At 40.2% G+C, this 19,594-nt stretch overlaps 1 protein-coding gene across 3 annotated transcripts in view; it reads right to left on the reverse strand.

The window, feature by feature from the left end:
• The window catches only part of MFSD2B (MFSD2 lysolipid transporter B, sphingolipid), a 43,022-nt gene that overhangs the window by 19,664 nt on the left and 3,764 nt on the right, over positions 1 to 19,594 (reverse strand). For 2 of the 3 annotated variants that reach the window (XM_083830798.1, XM_083830797.1), the window contains exons 2-6: positions 17,433 to 17,549; positions 13,218 to 13,342; positions 8,866 to 8,989; positions 7,423 to 7,501; positions 3,599 to 3,777 (exon numbers count right to left, since the gene is read on the reverse strand). In XM_083830798.1, coding sequence (XP_083686924.1) covers positions 3,599 to 3,777; positions 7,423 to 7,501; positions 8,866 to 8,989; positions 13,218 to 13,342; positions 17,433 to 17,549 — 624 coding nt within the window. Of the gene's footprint in view, positions 1 to 3,598; positions 3,778 to 7,422; positions 7,502 to 8,865; positions 8,990 to 13,217; positions 13,343 to 17,432; positions 17,550 to 19,197; positions 19,319 to 19,594 lie in introns of all 3 variants that reach the window. The other variant, XM_083830799.1, reaches the window with a different exon arrangement.

Consider the following 19,594-nt stretch of genomic DNA (forward strand, 5'->3'; position numbering starts at 1 on the left):
GGATTATAAATCTGGAAATGAAGTGGTAAATGGGCAAGCAATTACAAGAATGTACTCCCAAATATAAAGTCACTTAGTGTAGATGCAAAGGTAGACAGATGCACCACTTAAGTGCTTCAATTGATGATCTTCAAGTGTTCATTTAGACAATCTTCAAGTTGACAACTTTTATTAAGATACTTACATTTCAGAAAGGGACGTGGTAAAATAAAGAATAGTCCTGTACTCCTTTATTTGGGATAAAAATATTTTGGATACAGAATTATAAACTTAGTCACAGAGTACATTCGTACTACTAGTTATGGCTTGTACAGACTGCAGAAGTGTAGATACCTGAATTCACTTAAACGAGGTATAATTTCAGCCTCTAAAGCAGTCTTGCCAAGACAGAAGGGCTAAACCAAAAAAAAAGCTAAATTTGTTATTTTTTTTGAAGCAATTGAATTAAATGTTTTCTTTGACAGGTCTTACTTAAGTGTAATTTGAACTATTCACCCAAACTATTAAGGATATTCATGGTGGGCCAAATAAGATTCTCTGACCTTACACAAAACTTGTTAGCCCATCATAATCATATCAATGTCTATGCTTGATTTGCAGTAGGCAATATACACTCTCCTAAGCTGTGTGTTTCACATGGAAGTTCTATACAGAAACAATTTCAGGAGAGCTTAGATGCAAAATAATCATTTCTTCCACTTCACTTCTTTAATAATCAGCAAAGTAATCTCAGTCATTCACAAGCTCTGTCTTTAAACAAGGTGTGCTCTTGAGCAACTCGGAATCAATCTTTGTGATGAAAGGGGTCAGGTTCATATTCCTGAACGGTTCTAAGAGGAACCATCAAGATTCAACCTCTTCTAAATATTTTTATTTTTTTTAAGACTAAGGCTGATGGAGGTACTTCAGGTTCATAGCCCTTCCTCAACTTATAACTGAATGTCCATCACTCATACAACTGAGATTCAAGATTCAACATCTCCTGCTGATCATCTGGTTGGGTGCATATTCTGTTGTGCACCATGCTAACAAAAGGCAAACACGCTGTCATACGACGCAAAGCAGCTCCCCCAAGTGGCTTGATGGCTATGCAAGCTCCCTTAAGGCAACCAAATTGATGCTGGGTCATGTGAATGGCAAAAAACTGTGGTCTTCACTATTGCCAGAGCTGTTCATGCACACTATGCCAGAGGGCTCTTTGGGAAAGAGGGTAGGAGGGAACAAGGAGTGAACAGAACCTTGCCCATGGAAAACAGCTGGACACCATAATCCAAACTATTCTCAACCATGGGATACTACTCACTTACAAAACCTCAGAAGATTAACACACAAAATGGAGGGAAAAGGGAAAAAAGTAACAAAAGTAAATAAAGAGAAAAAGCTTACCAAAATAAACAAATGCCTGCATGTAAATAAAGAAGTGAAATGAGGAAAACAAAAGAAATAAGCAAATATCCAAACTTTTTTAAACCTTTGATTAAGCTAGTTTGAAAAACTGTACTTTAGGATAGTGTAAAAGCAGTAGGAATAATGTTAAACGGATATAACATACAACAGATTGATCAGTGAAGGTAATATCTTTAATTAAATCATACTTTTCCAGTTGAGGAAAAAAAGGAAGACAAGATTCCAGTCACAGTTCCCCTTCTTCAGATATGAAAAAGAAACAGATCTGAAACATGTGTGTTTGTCTAAAAGCTTCTGCATTGTTTTCCAGTGTTAGTAGCTAGTTTAATGAAAAAATGTTACTTCCATTTAAAAAAACTCTGGCTAGTTTAGGCTATTTATCTGATTTTTTTTTTTTAAGTAAAAAACCTGCTTGATATGCAATACATTGTGAAGCTTCTTCGTTCATCTCCCTCCTACCTCAACAAGCACAGGAAAGCACGTGGTTAGAAAGAAAATAAATCAAAATCATCTATTTTTTCCTTGGCAGCCAATTAGGAGATTTGAAAGTGGAAGTTGGTGATTATGACATAAAGCAGATTCAGAAAAGGAATCTGCTGTGCAATGAAATTCAGCTTGCACCACAACTCTTCAAGCTACTCCTCTCCACAATTCACAGAGCTGTAATAGCACAGTGATTTCCTACAGCAATCCATTGTCCACTAGAAGCTAAAAAGGAAGAAAGGATAATGTTCTGCGTCTTGTTAAAAAATACACCAGAAGTTACCTAATGAGCAGCTTCAAAAACACTTTAATCAGCTACAAAACGGCACAGCCACTTAGAGAATCAGCTCAGCTCTCCCCAGGCAGTTTCCCAGCTCAGCTGTCTGAGAAGACTTACAAAGGCCTGTGCCAACAAAAGAGATGAGGTAGCAGAGAGGCAGAGAATAGCACCTGGGATAGGGGGATGCGTGGCTCAGTCACCTTCCTGGACTGCCTGTGCTGGTGCCAGGATATGCTAATTCAAAGGGTATGTGAAATCATGCCTTTAGCTTGTGATTTTACTGCTGCTGAAGAGTGGGAATAGTAGCTATTCAACCCTTACACGCAGACCACTGGCTACAAATATGTACATCCTGATCTGCACTGTGCAATTGAAATTAGACTGAGGTCAAAGAAGCCTTCTTCATAGGGAATTTTATATATAAGTGAGTATATGCACTGACAGAAATGGATGAAGGTATAAAAAGTGAGACTGACTCTAGCAAGTGGTAATATGGAGCCAACAAACTGCTGGTTTCACAAGTAACAGAAAAAATACTAGTTAAGGCATTTGCTTGATTCAGGGCCTGTTTCAAGACCACTGGAAATAATGAAGATGGTCAAACTCTGTCACAAAGATTTGGATCAGGTTTTAGGATTACCTCTTATACATAAAACTTCCTCTATTTCTCCAAAAATGGAGAACTGAAGCATAAACAGATTAAATTACTTGTGTGGGATTACAGGAAAAATCTGCTTTAGAAAAAGAAATAAGTGTGGACCTCAAGGTTCATGCCACATGTTAACCACTGAGCCCTGTTCCTACTTACTGCCTGATCCCAACCATTTACTTTCAACAGTGCTTTATACTTTCACAAGAATACACATTCTAAGTAGGATTTAGTTTCTTGCATGTAACAGCCACTATTTTTTGCAGAAGATCCCTACTGATACCTGCTTTGAGAAGCAATGTTGCTGAACTGAGAGATTCTGCTCTAGCCTCCTTTATTTTCTTACTAAGTTTCTATTTTAAACTGCAGATCAGCCCCTAGAGAAAACAAAGTGTGGCCATACACCTTCTAGACACTTTATAGTTCAGCATCTTCAGCAAAGCTCAGTATAATTCTTCTGCCACACTCAGAAGTGGTTGCAAATACAATGGACAGGAACCCTTGATGTTAAGAAGGCAGTCTCAGCTCCAGCATTGCTGCTTTCAAGGAAGTCATGTTCAAGCTCATCTGGCTGGGTGATGTGATATTACAGGAAGAACATGTCCCCCAAAGTCCAGGCTGGATGGGGCTTTGAGCAACCTGGTCTAGTGGAAGATGTCCCTGCCCACGGCAGAGAGGTTGGAATGAGACGATCTTTAAGGTCCCTTCCAAGCCAAGCCATTCTATGATTCTGTGATTCTCTCCCGAAGAGATTTTACTGTGCTCCCACAGACACTTACTTGATGGGACAGGGAATCCGAGGGCTCAGGGAAGCTGGGACTGTCATGCCAGGAGTCGGTAGGGCTGGTCGTGTTTAGTGGGGGATTCATGGTGCAGTGATGAGAGAGATGAGCACTGGCCACAATTTGCCCCTGAAGTGCAGCTCCAATCAAGGTCCCAAGAACTTCCATGGTCATTCCTGGAGAAGGAAGCACAAACGTGCATTGAGGATAAGAACCTGATCCCTCCACTGTTCACAAGCCTGCTCATTTATCTCACTGAAGAACAACCTCATCGAAGCAATATAATTTTATTTTGTATGGATTAAGCAGAAAAAGCAACACCAAGAACAGCTGAACTGGAAGGTCAGTAATAGAATAGTCTCAAGGAGAGAGAGTTTTGCCACTGGATTTCTGGTCAGCTTTTAGATGCTTCCATGGAAGAGCCCCTTTTATGCATGCTGCATGATAAATATGACTGGGATTAAGAGCCATAAAGGGATAACACGAAAACTTCTCATCTTGAGGACAAGAGCTGAATTACAGATTAAATACTGAATGCCACTTTTCCAAAGCACAACTAGGAGCCATAACATCAAACTTTTCATGTTTGACAGTAACTTTGTCAAATATTTTGGAAGTCGCTTATCTGCTCAGACCTCTAGGTCCTCCAACTGTAAAATGAAACAGGGCTTACCTTGGGTTTATGTTGGAACTAATCCAGCTGTAAAGCTCTTGACAACAGCAGATGCTGTTCTTAACTGCCTAAGGCTGCAGTCAGGCAGAACTAGGCACCTCAGCCTCAGAGCGTGGTTTAGATCACTAACGCTCCACTCCAGCACCATCAGTACAAGGGAGCACCTAAAAACCAGCTAGTCTCCATTTCGGAAAGCAAAGATATCTAACCACAGGTACCCAGATCATGCTCCATGCACTCAAAATCAAAGCAGTTAGTTGTTACAACCCCTCTGCCAGTGACTGTTGAGTAATTTGGGTTTAGACCCTTCTCATTCTGAGGGATTTCAAGCCTACCGCTCCTATTTCCACGCAAGATGACCATACCCAGCATCCCCAGTGCAGGGAGATAAACTGAGTTCCTGTCCTAGCTCCAGGTACTATTTAAGCATTTTGCATAAAGATTCATAGGATTAAGTACATGAACAGATTAGGAACAAGGACCAAGACTCACTGCTTCTGAGAGAATATTCTTCTCATTGACCTAAGCACTAGGGCTCCTTCTACTAGAAGGGTTAACCACTGCACTTCAGACAGGGCAGTAACAAAAGCTGTAAGCAGCTATGGAAAATCAAGGAAGGAAAAGGCAAGACAGGCACACAGGAGACTTGGATCAGGTAAATCATTGCCAGTATGTTCGCACACAGAGAACGATTCTGAATGGAAGATCTGAGGCTTCGTGTTACATAAATTTAAACCAAGAGGTTAAAAAAAAAAAAAGTTTCTTCCCCAAACTTCATGCCTAATCTTCCCAGCAATGATACAATTTAATCCACACAAACAAAAGCGGCTGATGGTGGAAATCCTAACCTCAAGCTGATCTGAATTGTTTTGCCACAATCCAGTCTCTGATGCATCTCGCAGAGCTTCCAAACTCTTCTGTTTGTGCTGTCCCAGCACAAAAGAAGTAATACCTGAGTCACGCCTTTCATTCAAAACACCACCTACAGCTTTATAACCTTTATCTAAGACACCACATCAGCATTTTACCAAGCACCTGCATACAATAAAACTCAGAAACATTATTATAGGCAACAGAAACACAACTATTATGAAACTTCTTATTTTCTAAGAAGTGCCAGGAGCTGAGAATCAGGCAGATTTCAAAGTTTTGGGGTGCTCAGAATTGATAATGTGTTACTTTCCACCGTAGCAAAGAAAGCAGATCTCTTGGAAAAAAGATTGTACCTTGGAGTAGGTTCTATTTTGCCCAGATATAAGTAGTATTTATGTGAAAACAACTTTGGAATCCAGCATTTCTATCACGCATTTACAGTAAGGAGCAGGAGAAAATGTATGATAAACAGTTCTGCTTCTCTCCAGTAGAGGGGAGTGGATCCTCTGTCCCCAACCTTTTGTTTTTTAAAACACACCAGATTACACCGCTGTTTGTCTCTAAGCAATTGAAGAAATGCCTGAACAACTAACTGCATCCAAGAAAGTCTGTCAGTGAGAATTCTCTATGAAACCCACAGAGAAGTAAGAGAAGAGTGTTTAAGTACGGTCTTGCTAAAAATAATAATAATAACAAAGAAATCTCACATAGTCATAACCATTATAAGAAAACTCATCTCCAAACAGATGTTACTTCAAAATAGACAAAAATACTAACATCTGAGAAGCCAAAATTATGGTTAATTGCACCACCCTAAATTATATTAGTAGAACAGCTGTATACTATAAACACTTTTCTGAACGGTAAAATGACACTATAAATGTACGACACCTCTTACCCATAGAGCTCAAGAGCATTTATTAGCAATAATTTCACATGCCTGTGAACTTATATTGGACTAGCAGATAGGAAAGCACATTTATTTGGATCACAGCCTCTGAAGACATAAAACCAGACAACAGAAAACACTAGGTATGTGGATTTAGTTAGAATTCAAGCCAGATGACTCGAGATCCAGCCACTGCCAAAGAATATAACACAACTGGAATCTCCTGCTGTTTAGCTCTGTGACTGCTAGCCCCGGCTTTCTCTTGACATAGTTGATGATAATGCAAATTACAACCAATCCATGTGGCTGAGAAGGGCCTGGGTTGCTCAGGGGATATTAGATCTAGAATTTCTGGTGTGGTATTTTAGCACTTCTGGCCATATCATTGTGCCTCTATGGTCCAGTTTTCTGTATACTCGAGCAAGTATGTTGAGGGTTAGAAGAACTAAGGGAAGAGAAAAGGGTTCTTGCTGTGAAAACAGATGCAAAAACAACAACAAAAAAATCATAAGCTACTCTAAAGCGACACTGAAGGACTAGTTAAGACAGAAAAATCTTTCATGTGACATCTGAGCACTCTTTTCTCTTTGCCTTGCTTAATGCTAGCGGACATGAGAGACAGCAGCTACACAATACAGAAGGCGTGAGAACAGAGCTGAGGAGAGAAGGAAGCAAGAAACTGTTCTTACATGCATTTTGTGAGCTATACAGGAATTCTTGAAAAGATTTTCATTGCACTTTTTGGTTTTAACAATTTGCTTCAAAGCAAAATCTTTGTGTGGTTTTGGAGAGCAAAGAGATAAGAGCCTGAGATATGGTCTGTAAGCTGTCATTCTTTTAACTAATACAGTCAGAGTGTTAGTTATATAACAAGATCTTTCTGCTAGCTACCTGCAATACCTTAGATTTAAAAAGACACAGACATAATAAAAAGAGAGATTTTAATTGGTGTGAATGTTCACACACACACACACAAAAAAGAAAATCCAAAGTAAAATAAAAAAAAGCTCAAAATTACTTTCAGACTTTTTTAATGGAATGTAAAATGAGATCAGCACTTTGTTATTTCCCCTAAAAATCATCTTTAAATGAAATAATTATTCTGCATCCAGGCTTTGGGTAATTTTTATTTTTCTCCTGGCTAGCAATAAACTGGAAAGAGTTTATAGCTAATTTGACAATTTGAGACAATAAAACATTAATATCTCCCATTTAGCTAGAAAAATTGAAGCGTCTACAGGACAAAATACTTCTCATCAGATATTAAAAATCTCATGTAGAAGTCCAATCTAGGGACACAAAACATTAGGAACTTCCTATAGCTAGAGAATGATTTTAAATAAAAGTCAGCCCCGATCCACATGAGAAAGCCCATATCACACTCACGGTATGCCGTTGCAGAATCTCGCTCCTTCTGGTCTGTGCTGAGAAACATGGTGAGAGCAGTATATGGTACCTGGAATAGCTATGCAAAAAAAGAACATCATTCAGGAAGTTTCAAGGTAGATGATGTATTTCTTTGATATCCACGAAAATGGTTTAATGTAACGTTAGAAGTCATTTATTTAGAACATGGCATCTTTTAGCAGAAAGACCTGGCTTTTTTTTTTCTGTTTTATAAAGCATGTAAGAGCAAAAAAACTCTTTCATAATACAAATAATGAATAATAAATTGCCAGAAGGCTTGATCTTAATGCTGCGCTCATTCAGCTTCTTTGGGAAAAAGTCCTTTAAAACCAGGCTATAAAGCATCTAGTTTTCTTTGCACTAGGAGACTATCACATTTCTATCTTGAGCTCACTAACAGGAAGCAAAGCCATAATAAAATAATAAAATTTTCCACCTTATTCAAGCCAGAGGACTGCATACATCCCCAAATATTTCAGTATTTGTTTCATTACATAATTCTTTAACTGTCTGGGAACCACTTTTTTAAAATATGACCTAGTGAAATTCAATCAGCCAGGTTTCACCCTGCTGTATTGCACTGCAGCTGCCTCACTTCCAGTCCTGATCTGCTGCGAGATACTGCTTTGTTCTGGAGATACCTTCTTTCACCTTGATACTGGCTACAAGGCAGAACTGGGTGACACAACCCCTGCATGTACAGTATGGAATATGTCAGAGAAGTTCCTTCGGATCTACTGAAATAATAGTTTCTACAATATGGTTTTTAATACTACAAGTCGTGCAATATAGCACAAAAAATCATGTGTTCAAACTCTTTTATCCAGACATAAGTATCATGATAACTATTATCAATACTATTTCAGCTCTGGGACTCTTTTCCTTGCCTTCCACCTTGAGTCAAAGCACCCAGAACTAGAGCCACAAAGCCATTTGGTCTCCTATCTGCCCCTGAAAACAGAAGTTGTGAAAAGTTAGATGTCTAACTGGAACGTAGGAATCTAAATATCTCTGTGGATCTATTCAAGAATGAGTTAAGTATCCAAGACACCTCAGTAATTTCCCAAAAGGCTGAGATGGTTTATGACACTGTCTTTCCTCAGATGTGCACTACTGGCCTTCAGCAGAAGTATGCTACCCTTTCGTGTGCATACTGCTAAGTCACCTGCCTTAGCCTCAACTACTAGAGAAAGTTACTAGAAGTAATCTGGCTGAAATAGCAAGTCATTTGCCAGAGAAAACCTGGGCAGAAACCATGAACCAGCAGAGTTTGATAAAGAGACATCTACCGATCCCTTAAAACTTGCTAGAAGTTGAAATATAATGTTAAGATTTGTTAAACCTCAGTTTATTAAATTGGAATACAATAACAGAAAACAAGCAGGTTACTGCTGAGAACATCATGACTTGTAACCTACTTACTGTGGTCAGTGCTTGGAAAAGGCAGTAGAAAGTCAGGTACCATGCAACTCTTCCTGATACAAAAGGAGGCAGGTACCACATGAAAAAATAGGACACTACTGTGAAGGGTGTACATGCCAGCATCCTGCAAAGAGAATTAGCACATGCCAACAATCTCAACGTAAGGATAGCAAAGCACATTACGTTTTCCTCCTCATACTCAGTATCATGCAATTTGTTTTATGTGCAGTTTTCCTAAATACAAAAATGACGTGATTTTAAGCATTAAATGTCTGCATGTGTTAAATGCGCAAATTAATATAAAATGTAAGTACTTCCACAAAATGTAAAACAGCAAATCTGAAGGAAAAAAAAAAGCTATACTTACATTAATATCCTACTCAGAACTGACACAATTGCCTTGCACTTGTACTGTAATAGCACAACTATATTGCTACTCCTTAGTACATCCCTAGACTATATCTTTATTAGAAAGAATCACTGAAAACTAAGCCCTGTTGTCACACGTCATAACATACTTCAGCAGTGTTTCCATGAGCTTACTTAGTAGGAAGGATTCCTCATTCTAATTTTAACACCTTCAGCTTTCCTCTCAACTTGCCCTCTCCACTGCTACTTCAAACAAATGCAAACACGTTGATATAAGCACTGAAAACAGCACAAAAGGTAACGGGCAGCTCACTGCAAGACTTCCTATGGTCTGTATCTACTCCGGTATATAATTATTTACTCCATTTTACTCAACAATAAAACTCCTAATCACTCCAAACACAAAAGGAGCATCAGGAAGGTGGCTTAAAAACAGAACTACAGAACCTTAAATTCCAGACGTTGCCATGTACCAGCAATTAATTACACTTGGTCTAAAAATGATTTCAAGCGAACAACACTTCAAACTCTGTGATATGGAAGAAGTGATCAGATGCTATTATTTCCTGAAAGTCTGAGCTGCAGCAGCACCAGAGCTCTCCCACGTTCTTGTAAATCAGACATCAAACAATGCAATTAGATGACCAAGATCACAATAAAAAATATCCAAACACGTAAAAGAGAAAACAGATTAATCCCTTCACAACAGCACTACTGACATTGGGGGTCAGCTGATTATTTTGCAATCATGAACCGAAAACGTGGCATACAAAAGAGTAATGTGGGTAAATAGTTCAGTAAAACAATGACTTTCCCACACTGCTCTGGGGGGATGGACAGCATCACTGGGAGCTAAACATTTGCAAGGAAAGTGCCAGGTTCTGGTATTCTCTGTCTCTCCAGTTTCCAGGCCATAGTTCATATACAGCTGATCAGCAATGGAAAACACAAAGAAGGGTACAATCCCCACCCATGTCTGGGAATATACCTTCTACGAAAGTGTGAGCTTTTCCAGACTGGTGTCCAGACAGAGACACCACAATGAAATGTTTTATGGTCATTTTTTTTGTGCAACTTCTCAGCAACAACCCTCTTAGTCGCATTATTCTCTCCTCTTTCCAAATTGATGATTTTCCATTATTAACTCCTTTGACAAAATATTTGACCCGATTTGTGTATTTTAAGTCCATGTCTGCTTATGCCATTTAAAGGCATTACATAGAAGACATCAGTAATGGCTGATGACTTCCTACTATATTATGTACGGTATTAAGCCATACTTAAACTTTTGCCCTCTTTAGTAATGTTTGTGCTTTGTGGGCAAACTTTTCTGACTGAGCCAATTCCAATTGCTTCACTCTGGATACTTAGGAAATCAGAATAATTTCAAAGTAATAAAAGTATTTTTAGACTAACAGGAGATATATTTTTTCCTTACATAAAAATGATCTGAGCACCAAAGCACAGGAACAAAATTCCTATGAAAAACTACCATTACCAAAAAAAAAAAAATAAAAAATAGACAAAATCCTTCTGGAAAGAAAGCAGCTGGTTGATGAGTGCATGTTGAAGGATGCACTTCATGTAGAAGATTCTTCCTCTAAGAAGTGCAAGTTGTACAGTCATTGGTTTACAGTACAAAGGGCTGCTAAGGTCACACTTCTGCTAGGATGGGAGTTATCCTAATATTGATCTAATATCAACACTAAATGTGCTTATTTGCAGTATTTTCAGAAAAGTGAAAAAATGCATCAGAATACATCTATTGGCATTTGTTATAAAAATGTCATTTGTCAGATATGAACAGCTCACAATTTTCTGTAGCTCTAAAACCACATGACAGCAAGAGAACCAGCAGCTAAAAAAAATGGCTTATTTTCCTTGACGTTTCAACTACTTCACTCAGGATACTACATGTTTACACTTAGATTTTAGTTGTGAATCAAGTTTAGGGATTATATTAATTCAAAATTCATAACTAATTCAAAATGTCTGGCAATACATCCTTACAATGCATGAGATAGAGCAGTGATTAAAGACTCCCTATTTCACAAACTACTTAGTCTCCCCTTGACTTCTAAAATAAAATAAATAAAATATCACTAGTGGTGTCCCCCAGGGCTCGGTACTGGGGCCGGTCCTCTTTAATATCTTTATCGATGATCTGGATGAGGGCGTCCAGTGCACCCTCAGTAAGTTTGCAGATGACACCAAGCTAAGTGCGTGTGTCGATCTGCTCGAGGGCAGGAAGGCTCTGCAGGAGGATCTGGATAGGCTGGAGCGATGGGCTGAGGTCAACTGTATGAAGTTCAACAAGGCCAAGTGCCGGGTCCTGCACCTGGGGCGCAACAACCCCAAGCAGTGCTACAGGCTGGGAGATGAGTGGCTGGAAAGCTGCCTGGCCGAGAAGGACCTGGGAGTACTGGTTGATAGTCGGCTGAATATGAGCCAGCAGTGTGCTCAGGTGGCCAAGAAGGCCAACAGCATCCTGGCCTGTATAAGCAGCAGTGTGGCCAGCAGGTCTAGGGAGGTGATTGTCCCCCTGTACTCGGCTCTGGTGAGGCCACACCTCAAATACTGTGTTCAGTTTTGGGTCCCTCACTACAGGAAGGACATGGAGGTGCTCGAGAGAGTCCAGAGAAGGGCGACCAAGCTGGTGAGGGGTCTGGAGAACAAGGCTTACGAGGAGCGGCTGAGGGAGCTGGGCTTGTTCAGCCTGGAGAAGAGGAGGCTCAGGGGCGACCTTATCGCACTCTACAGTTACCTTAAAGGAGGCTGTAGAGAGGTGGGGGTTGGTCTGTTCTCCTACGTGCCTGGTGACAGGACGAGGGGGAATGGGCGAAAGTTGCGACAGGGGAGGTTTAGGTTGGATGTTAGGAAGAACTTCTTTACCGAAAGGGTTATTAGGCATTGGAACGGGCTGCCCAGGGAGGTGGTGGAGTCACCATCCCTGGAGGTCTTTAAAAGACGTTTAGATGTAGAGCTTAGCGATATGGTTTAGTGGAGTACTTAGTGTTAGGTCGGAGGTTGGACTCGATGATCTTGAGGTCTCTTCCAACCTAGAAATCTGTGATACTGTGAAAATAAAATATTAATGCCCTCTAGCATGGTTGAGCTTGGGTTCCTCTTAACATGGACCACTCCTTTACAACTTTCTTGCTTCACACCTATCAATCTCCTTTTTATATGAGATCTTCTTCTTATATGAACATTCATTCTTCTAATTCTGCTAACATGGGGATGGTACATGTGAGAGTGTTACTTGCCATGCAGATTTTGCTCGACAGTAGCTTGAATGCATACAAGATATAAGTACATCATAGAGAAACATCACTCTGTCCCTTTAGAAATGCTGATCGAAATCCTAGAGCGTCTCTTTCCTCTATAAAACTCATGGTGATTTTTCAGTTAAGCACTTTGATTACGGGGACACACCAGGAACAGGAACAGAGTGATTGCTATAAGGAAGAATAAAACAGAGATTCACATCTGTTCCACGTGTATGCACGTATCTTTTACTGAGCTGGAAGGCTGAGAGCGTTAAAGTTAAGGGAGCTCCTGAAAGGCTGATGTGGGAAGTGATGGCACACTAGGACACGAGTAGAAATTACAACTTTGTGAAGGAGTGTAGCCAAACTAAAAGGAATCTAGACAGAGATGAAAATTCAATCCCCAACCAGGTTTTACAGCTGAGATTCTAGTTTTGTTAAAAAAGTGGTGTCTTGGCTTTATCTGTTGGTTTATCAAATGGTAGAAAATCTTTTGCATGTTTTCCACAGGTGAAGAAGCTAAAGGGAAATAGATGACGTGATAATTTTTCTTTTTGATTTTATATATGTGGAATGAATATGATCACTGTTGCTTGGGAAACAGGCAAGGAAAAATAAGTCTAATTCAATGAGAAGACTGTATGATCACAACACACATATGCAAAATATTTATATACATACACATGTAAAATATCTGTAGAGATTTCTGCTTACCAAGGCATGAGCCGGCCAATTTTTGTCCATTTACTTTTGCTGATAAAAAAGCCAGCAACAGGATCAGTAACTGCTCCTGAGGCTTTGCCAATGAACAGCACCAAAGAGGCATGGAACGGTGTGATCTGAAAGTACAAACACAGTACTCTGAACAAGAGCCATTGTCCCTCAGTACAATGAAACAGCAGAAAGCAACTTTCCAGAAAGAACCTCAGTGTTTTAAAGAGTAATGTTAACTCATTTACAAAACATGGCTGCTGCTGTCATAGAAGTTACTACTAGCTACCCTATTGGTTTCCCATAGCAAACAAACAAAACATTGAGACAGGCATCATGCAAAATGGCATTAGAGAGGAAAAATGCAAGGAAGGGGAGATTATAGATGTGTTCAGAACTAGGAAGATGAGGCAGATGGTCGAATAGGAGGTTGAAGCCCTTGTTTTAGTTATAAAACCTGACAGAGTGTCTCTGTAACTTTCCCCTCAGCTTGTTCCCTACCAAAGTCCCATTTCCAGATCACTGTCTTGACGTGACCTAGAGAAGAGCAGAGGTGGCTGTGTACATACATTCAGGCTTTTTCAACTCCTGATATTACCAACAAGGCTGCCAGCTTGTGGCATGAGGCTGCAGATCACAGAAGGGTTAAAAACTTGTGTTTTCTCCTTGAAGCACCTAGTTCATGCTACCAAAACTATAGGTGTGAAAAAAAGTCATTGAAATCTATATAATCATGAATGTTCTCTTAAATCTTTTAAAATAAATATGGAGAGAGACCACTGAAACAGCCTGTGAGACTTGAAGAGTGACTGCAGAAAACACCCTTCGTCTATACGTGACTTCATGCCCTCACTTCTTTAAGCCAGCTGGAAGCCTGGTGAATGCAGCGAATCCAACACCAAGCTTGAGGTAATATTCCCTGCTTTTCTGCAGGGTTTACTCCTCCCAGGCACCATCACCTGCCTTCAGCTTGCACAGGTCCCCTGCGCACAGAAATGGCTGCACGTATTCCCTCAGAGGTGAAAGAAAGGCGCAACAATGTCCGAAATATCCACAATGACCTTTGTTAAAGGCAGATGCTACATGCTTCTGTAACCACACTTGTTAGATTTTAGTCCAAATTAGGTGAAATTGCAGAAATAGCTAATCTTCCTGCCACTGCCAGCTCCAAGACACATACCCACCCCAAAAAGCTTAGGAACAAGGAAGGACTGGGGCTGGTACTGCAGCAGGTAACGACAGCAGCTCTCTGAGCATCCCATTGCTGCACTGCAGGACAAGGCTGGGATGTGTCCCACAGCACCGTAGTGGGGTCCAGGCTGGCCACCTTTGGTGACTTGCGCCCTTCCGCTGCCACGGTGGCAACACGAACAAAATAATGATGCAGAAAGATACAGCAGTTGAAATACTGCATTGAAATATGGACACATGGACAGAAAGTTTGAAATTAGGTGGGTTTTGTATTGGCATTTTGCTCAAATAACGTGAGTAGACAGAAAGGAAGTAAAGAGAGGTGGAAGAAAGCCTTGAAAACTAAAGGAGGAAAAGGAGAAAAGTTAAGGCCTCTCTTACATTAGGAGTGGAGTCTTTGCACAGTCTCCCCATTTCTGTCATCTACAGGGGCTTATATATCCCTTAACTGCATTTTCTTTCCCTAAATTTAAACAGTTTCAGCACCAGTGCCAGCAACTTCTCAGTGCTAATGCAAAACAAGATAAAATATGCTAAATTCACCCATTTCAAAAGGGAGAAAGACCAGAATCATATTATCAGAGGTTTTAGTGTTTTCTAGTAATGTGATTCAAGGCTTCTGTGTGGTTTGGAGTTATATTTGGGTGTCTGTAGTTTATACAGGTAATTTAGGTGGAACATGGAATTCAAATGGAAAAAGTATAAGCTACGAAAAGTGAATACAAATGTAATTTTCTTAGAAGGGGCCCAGATTATGCAATAAGGTTTACGCATAGTTTCACAGTCTCAGAAAGAGCTGAAACAGTTCTGCCCTCTAAGTGGGCAAGATTTAAATTCAGGCACTGACTATAAAATGAAATACTATCCACTGGAAATATATGGGAAAAAGGCAAAACAAACAAAAAAGGACAAAACCATGGGAATTCAGAGCTGTTGATCAGGCCTTGAAAAAATTCCGCCCCTGCAGGATTCCTTCAGAGAACAAATTAAGCCATCAAGGAACAAATAATTAAGGCCCTTAATGAAGTAATAAGAGTATTCTTACAAATGTTAAGCAAAATTATTGGATTTCAGTAGAAGCTTGTTAACAAAAATAATTATGTCATTTATTTAGGTAGTGTCCGGAGATTCAGGAATGGAACCTGAGCTTCCTGGACACTGTACACAAACACACAAAGAAATAAATGATCCCTAGCTTCAAGAACAGTCAGCATGGGCTTGCATAAGAAGCAGTGTGGCCAGCAGGGCTAGGGAAGTGATTGTCCCCCTGTACTCAGCTCTGGTGAGGCCGCACCTCAAGTACTGTGTTCAGTTTTGGGCCCCTCACTACAAGAAGGACATGGAGGTGCTCGAGAGAGTCCAGAGAAGGGCAACAAAGCTGGTGAGGGGTCTGGAGAACAAGTCTTACGAGAAGTGGCTGAGGGAGCTGGGGTTGTTTAGCCTGGAAAAGAGGAGGCTCAGGGGCGACCTTATCGCACTCTACAGGTACCTTAAAGGAGGCTGTAGAGAGGTGGGGGTTGGTCTGTTCTCCCATGAGCCTGGTGACAGGACGAGGGGGAATGGGCTAAAGTTGTGCCAGAGGAGGTTTAGGTTGGATATTAGGAAGAACTTCTTTACTGAAAGGGTTGTTAGGCATTGGAATGGGCTGCCCAGGGAAGTGGTTGAGTCACCATCCATGGAGGTCTTTAAAAGATGTTTAGATGTTGAACTTAGTGATATGGTTTAGTGGAGGACTTGTTAGTGTTAGGTCAGAGGTTGGACTCGGTGATCTTGGAGGTCTCTTCCAACCTAGATGATTCTGTGATTCTGTGAAGAATTTGCAGTTTCTGTGGTAGGCAGAGGATGGGCAAATTCCCATATTTATAAGCACCCTGGAAAACTGTATTAGTGTATTCCTCATCCAGTTCGTGCTTCCTCATCTCCATCCTTGATGCAGGTACAAAACAGCTGTGGTCAGAGCTGCATCCACCTCCTGCTGCACCTCCAAGCGGTTACTTCTTCCACCTTCAGCTCTCCTCAGACATCCACTTGCCATCCTTGACACTGCTGTCCAAATCTGGTCCCTTTTCCTGTGACTTTGACCTCTACAAGACATTTATAACTCCCCTGCTCTGGTTGCGATATTCTGTCTTTCTGCATCTTAAACAGCAAATGGATAGTATCTGATCCAGAACCTCCTGGGTTTTTTTTGTTTGTTTGTTTTCTCCAGCAAATAAAAACAGTCATCAGTGCTGAAATCCACTATGGTCTCAGCCACAGCTGTTTTCACAGCCCCTGCAGTTTGGCCTTTTCTCCCTAAAACCCTTTCTTCCACCCTATAATACCTTATCTATCCCACTTAGTTACCACACAGACATACAAGAAAATTCAGAACAGTGAAAAATGCTTATGGGTTCATTTTCTTTGTTTCTCTGCTGCCCTGGAATCTAGCTGGAGCACTGAAAGTCAGCTGAATGGGATGACTCCTGCTGCCTTTTTTCACGAAGTCTATTTCTGCACTAGAAAGCCACACACCAGCAGCAAAGAACCTTCAGGAAGGATCACTCAGCTTTCTTTGCAAAGGATAATTATCGTAGTCCAAACAAATGAAACTGACATGAAATTATGATGACTACTGGATGCAACTGCAGTAATTTTGGACTAAACTGAATGAACAAAAATTCATAACCTCAATACAGTACTAAGAGTGTTGCAGATGTCTCCTATCTTAGACACTCTTGATATCAAGAATATCTTTTGCTCGTGTCTGCAAGTGAGAGAGCTCTGGAGTGCCTAAAGCTCTACTGATGATCACAAACTAAAAGGAAATGACGGCCACTACAAGTCAGAAAGGAAACTAGGAAGAAAAACATATTTTTCCGGACAAGTTTATGCAGCTTCCAGGATGCTGAACAGCTAAAGGCAATGCTAACAAGACAATTTAAAAGCATTATTAGAGAATTTACCTTTTATAGTTCTAGGCACATTTTTGATGACACCAAAGTTGAAGGAAATCTGCAATCTGTAAAGGTTTCTTGTGCTACTTACATGGGCTATATCTAGCAGGTAGATCTGTAGGAAGAAAGCAGCAGCGCTCCCTGCCACTTGGTTTGGGGCACCTCCTATTGCATAGCATAACTTGCCACAAACTGAGAGCCTGTATTCCTGTGCAAGGAGAAACAGAACAACTGATGAGAAGAACAAAGCACACACAAAAAGAACTGCAAAAGTCATAATATTAAGGTCTGAGGATAACACCAAATTCAGGTATTGCTTCACAGGTATTCCGTTAACAAACCCATATGCCCTAAATCCCTACCATCATTTGAATGCTGATCGTTTGGGTTTTTAAGAGTTTTTTCTTCCGTTCAGCCCCTAAAACCAAATCACAGTGTTCCCACACAGGAATTTAGGTTTACCTACCTGCTTCTCATCAGCTATTCAGACCAGGTTGTTGGACGAGGCCCTGGCCAACTGATCTAGTGGGCGGCATTGCTGCCCATGACAGGGGGTTGGAACGAGATGGCTTTAAGGTCTCTTCCAACCCAAGCTGTTCAACGATTCTATTAAAAAGGAACCAGTTTATAAGCAAGGAGAAACAAAATGCACATACTGTAATTCTGTTTTCTGGTTGTGTCTTTGAGCATTTAATTCAGATTTTAAAAATGCTGAAAACTTTCCTTTTTTTTTCATTTAAAATTATTTCTTACATTAACCTTTCAGGCCATAATCATTGATATACACTCTCTTACCATAATAATTAGACAACATTCATAGAGGAAGAAAATTTCTACAGTCAAAGGCAGACTCAATACACTCCAAAGATTTGTGTCTCATTCATTCCTCACTTTGCCACAAGTTGCCGGTGAGACCCTGGAAAAGTCACTTACTTTCTGTATTTTCTCTTCTTCTTCTTCTTTTTATTTTTTTAAACCAGTGAAAATTGATAAAATAGAGAAAGTGACTTTGGGCCCCAAGTACTGCTTAGGAAGGACTAAGACACTCTGTGAGTTTCAAAACTTTTACAAAACTGCTCTCCCAGCTGCATTTTGATGTGTGCTTGAAAATTACCATAAGCATCCAAGAATATTCTTCAATAGAACTGACAAATAATAGTAAGATAAAAGCTGAAAATAAGGTTTCAAACTCATAATTAGAAGACAAAAGATGTACAGTCTAATAGAAATGCTAATGAAGAATGCTGTGTTTTCCACTAGTAACAGTTTCAGAATACCAGAAAGCCTTTAAAAATATCTCAGAGTTAATTTCATGTTGTAAAACTCAAAGTACAGGGAGAAAATGACTCTATTAATCTTGTATTCCTTTCATAGGGACAACATATTCACCCTAAATTTTGACTTTTGAGAAATTTAACACATATTCTATCCCTCCTTAAAGACTGCCGTCAGGAGAAGTCAGGACACAGAAAAAAAAGAGTAGTAATATTAATCCTGGATCTGCCCTCTCTCTGAACTGAATACACAAGCCCTAAATTCTTACATTAGATCGAGATAAAAATAGAGATATGGTAATGAGATCCAAAACAATGATAATATTCGGATACATTACCTAGCTTCTGAACATTTTAAAATGTACTAAGTGCCATCATCGTTACCATGTGACAGAGTTTTAGACTTCTAGACAGAGCCTTTCATCATCTAATCATTCTCCTTTGAACTGTTTTATCTGAGTGGGTGCGAACAAGCAAGCACGGGTATCAGGACACTTTCCTTGTTCTGTATTGGAAAGGAAGAACAAAAAGTCTCAGGCTAATTACAGCTCTCATTACTGGCCTAGTTAAGTGTACAACCACCTTCTTCAGGGGTGACATCCCATTACTCCACCCCAGCAAAGCGAATGGTGTCAGGGCACTAGCTGCAAATCGGGGTCGCCACAGCGGGCCTCGCTTTTACTCCAGGTTGGCAATTTTCGTCCTCCAGGGGAAAAAAAAAAAAGGAGAGTGATATACAAGCACAAGACAGACTTCATCAGACAAATGTACTATTTAATTTGATAAAAGAGACTTTAAGCCCAACAAACAGACATCCGCTGTACAAAGTAACTGACTGCTTTTCATACACGGGTCCTATTAAGCTGGGAGCTGTCTATAGACCCCACAAGTCTACTAATCTTGTTCATTTGACTTGCAACACAGTTCTCCTGAGCATTGCTCCAGGGACCGTCTACTTTTAAACCTAATCACGCTGTTT

The sequence above is a fragment of the Anser anser genome (genome assembly GCF_964211835.1).
Source record: "Anser anser genome assembly, chromosome: 3".
Lineage (NCBI taxonomy): Eukaryota > Metazoa > Chordata > Aves > Anseriformes > Anatidae > Anser > Anser anser.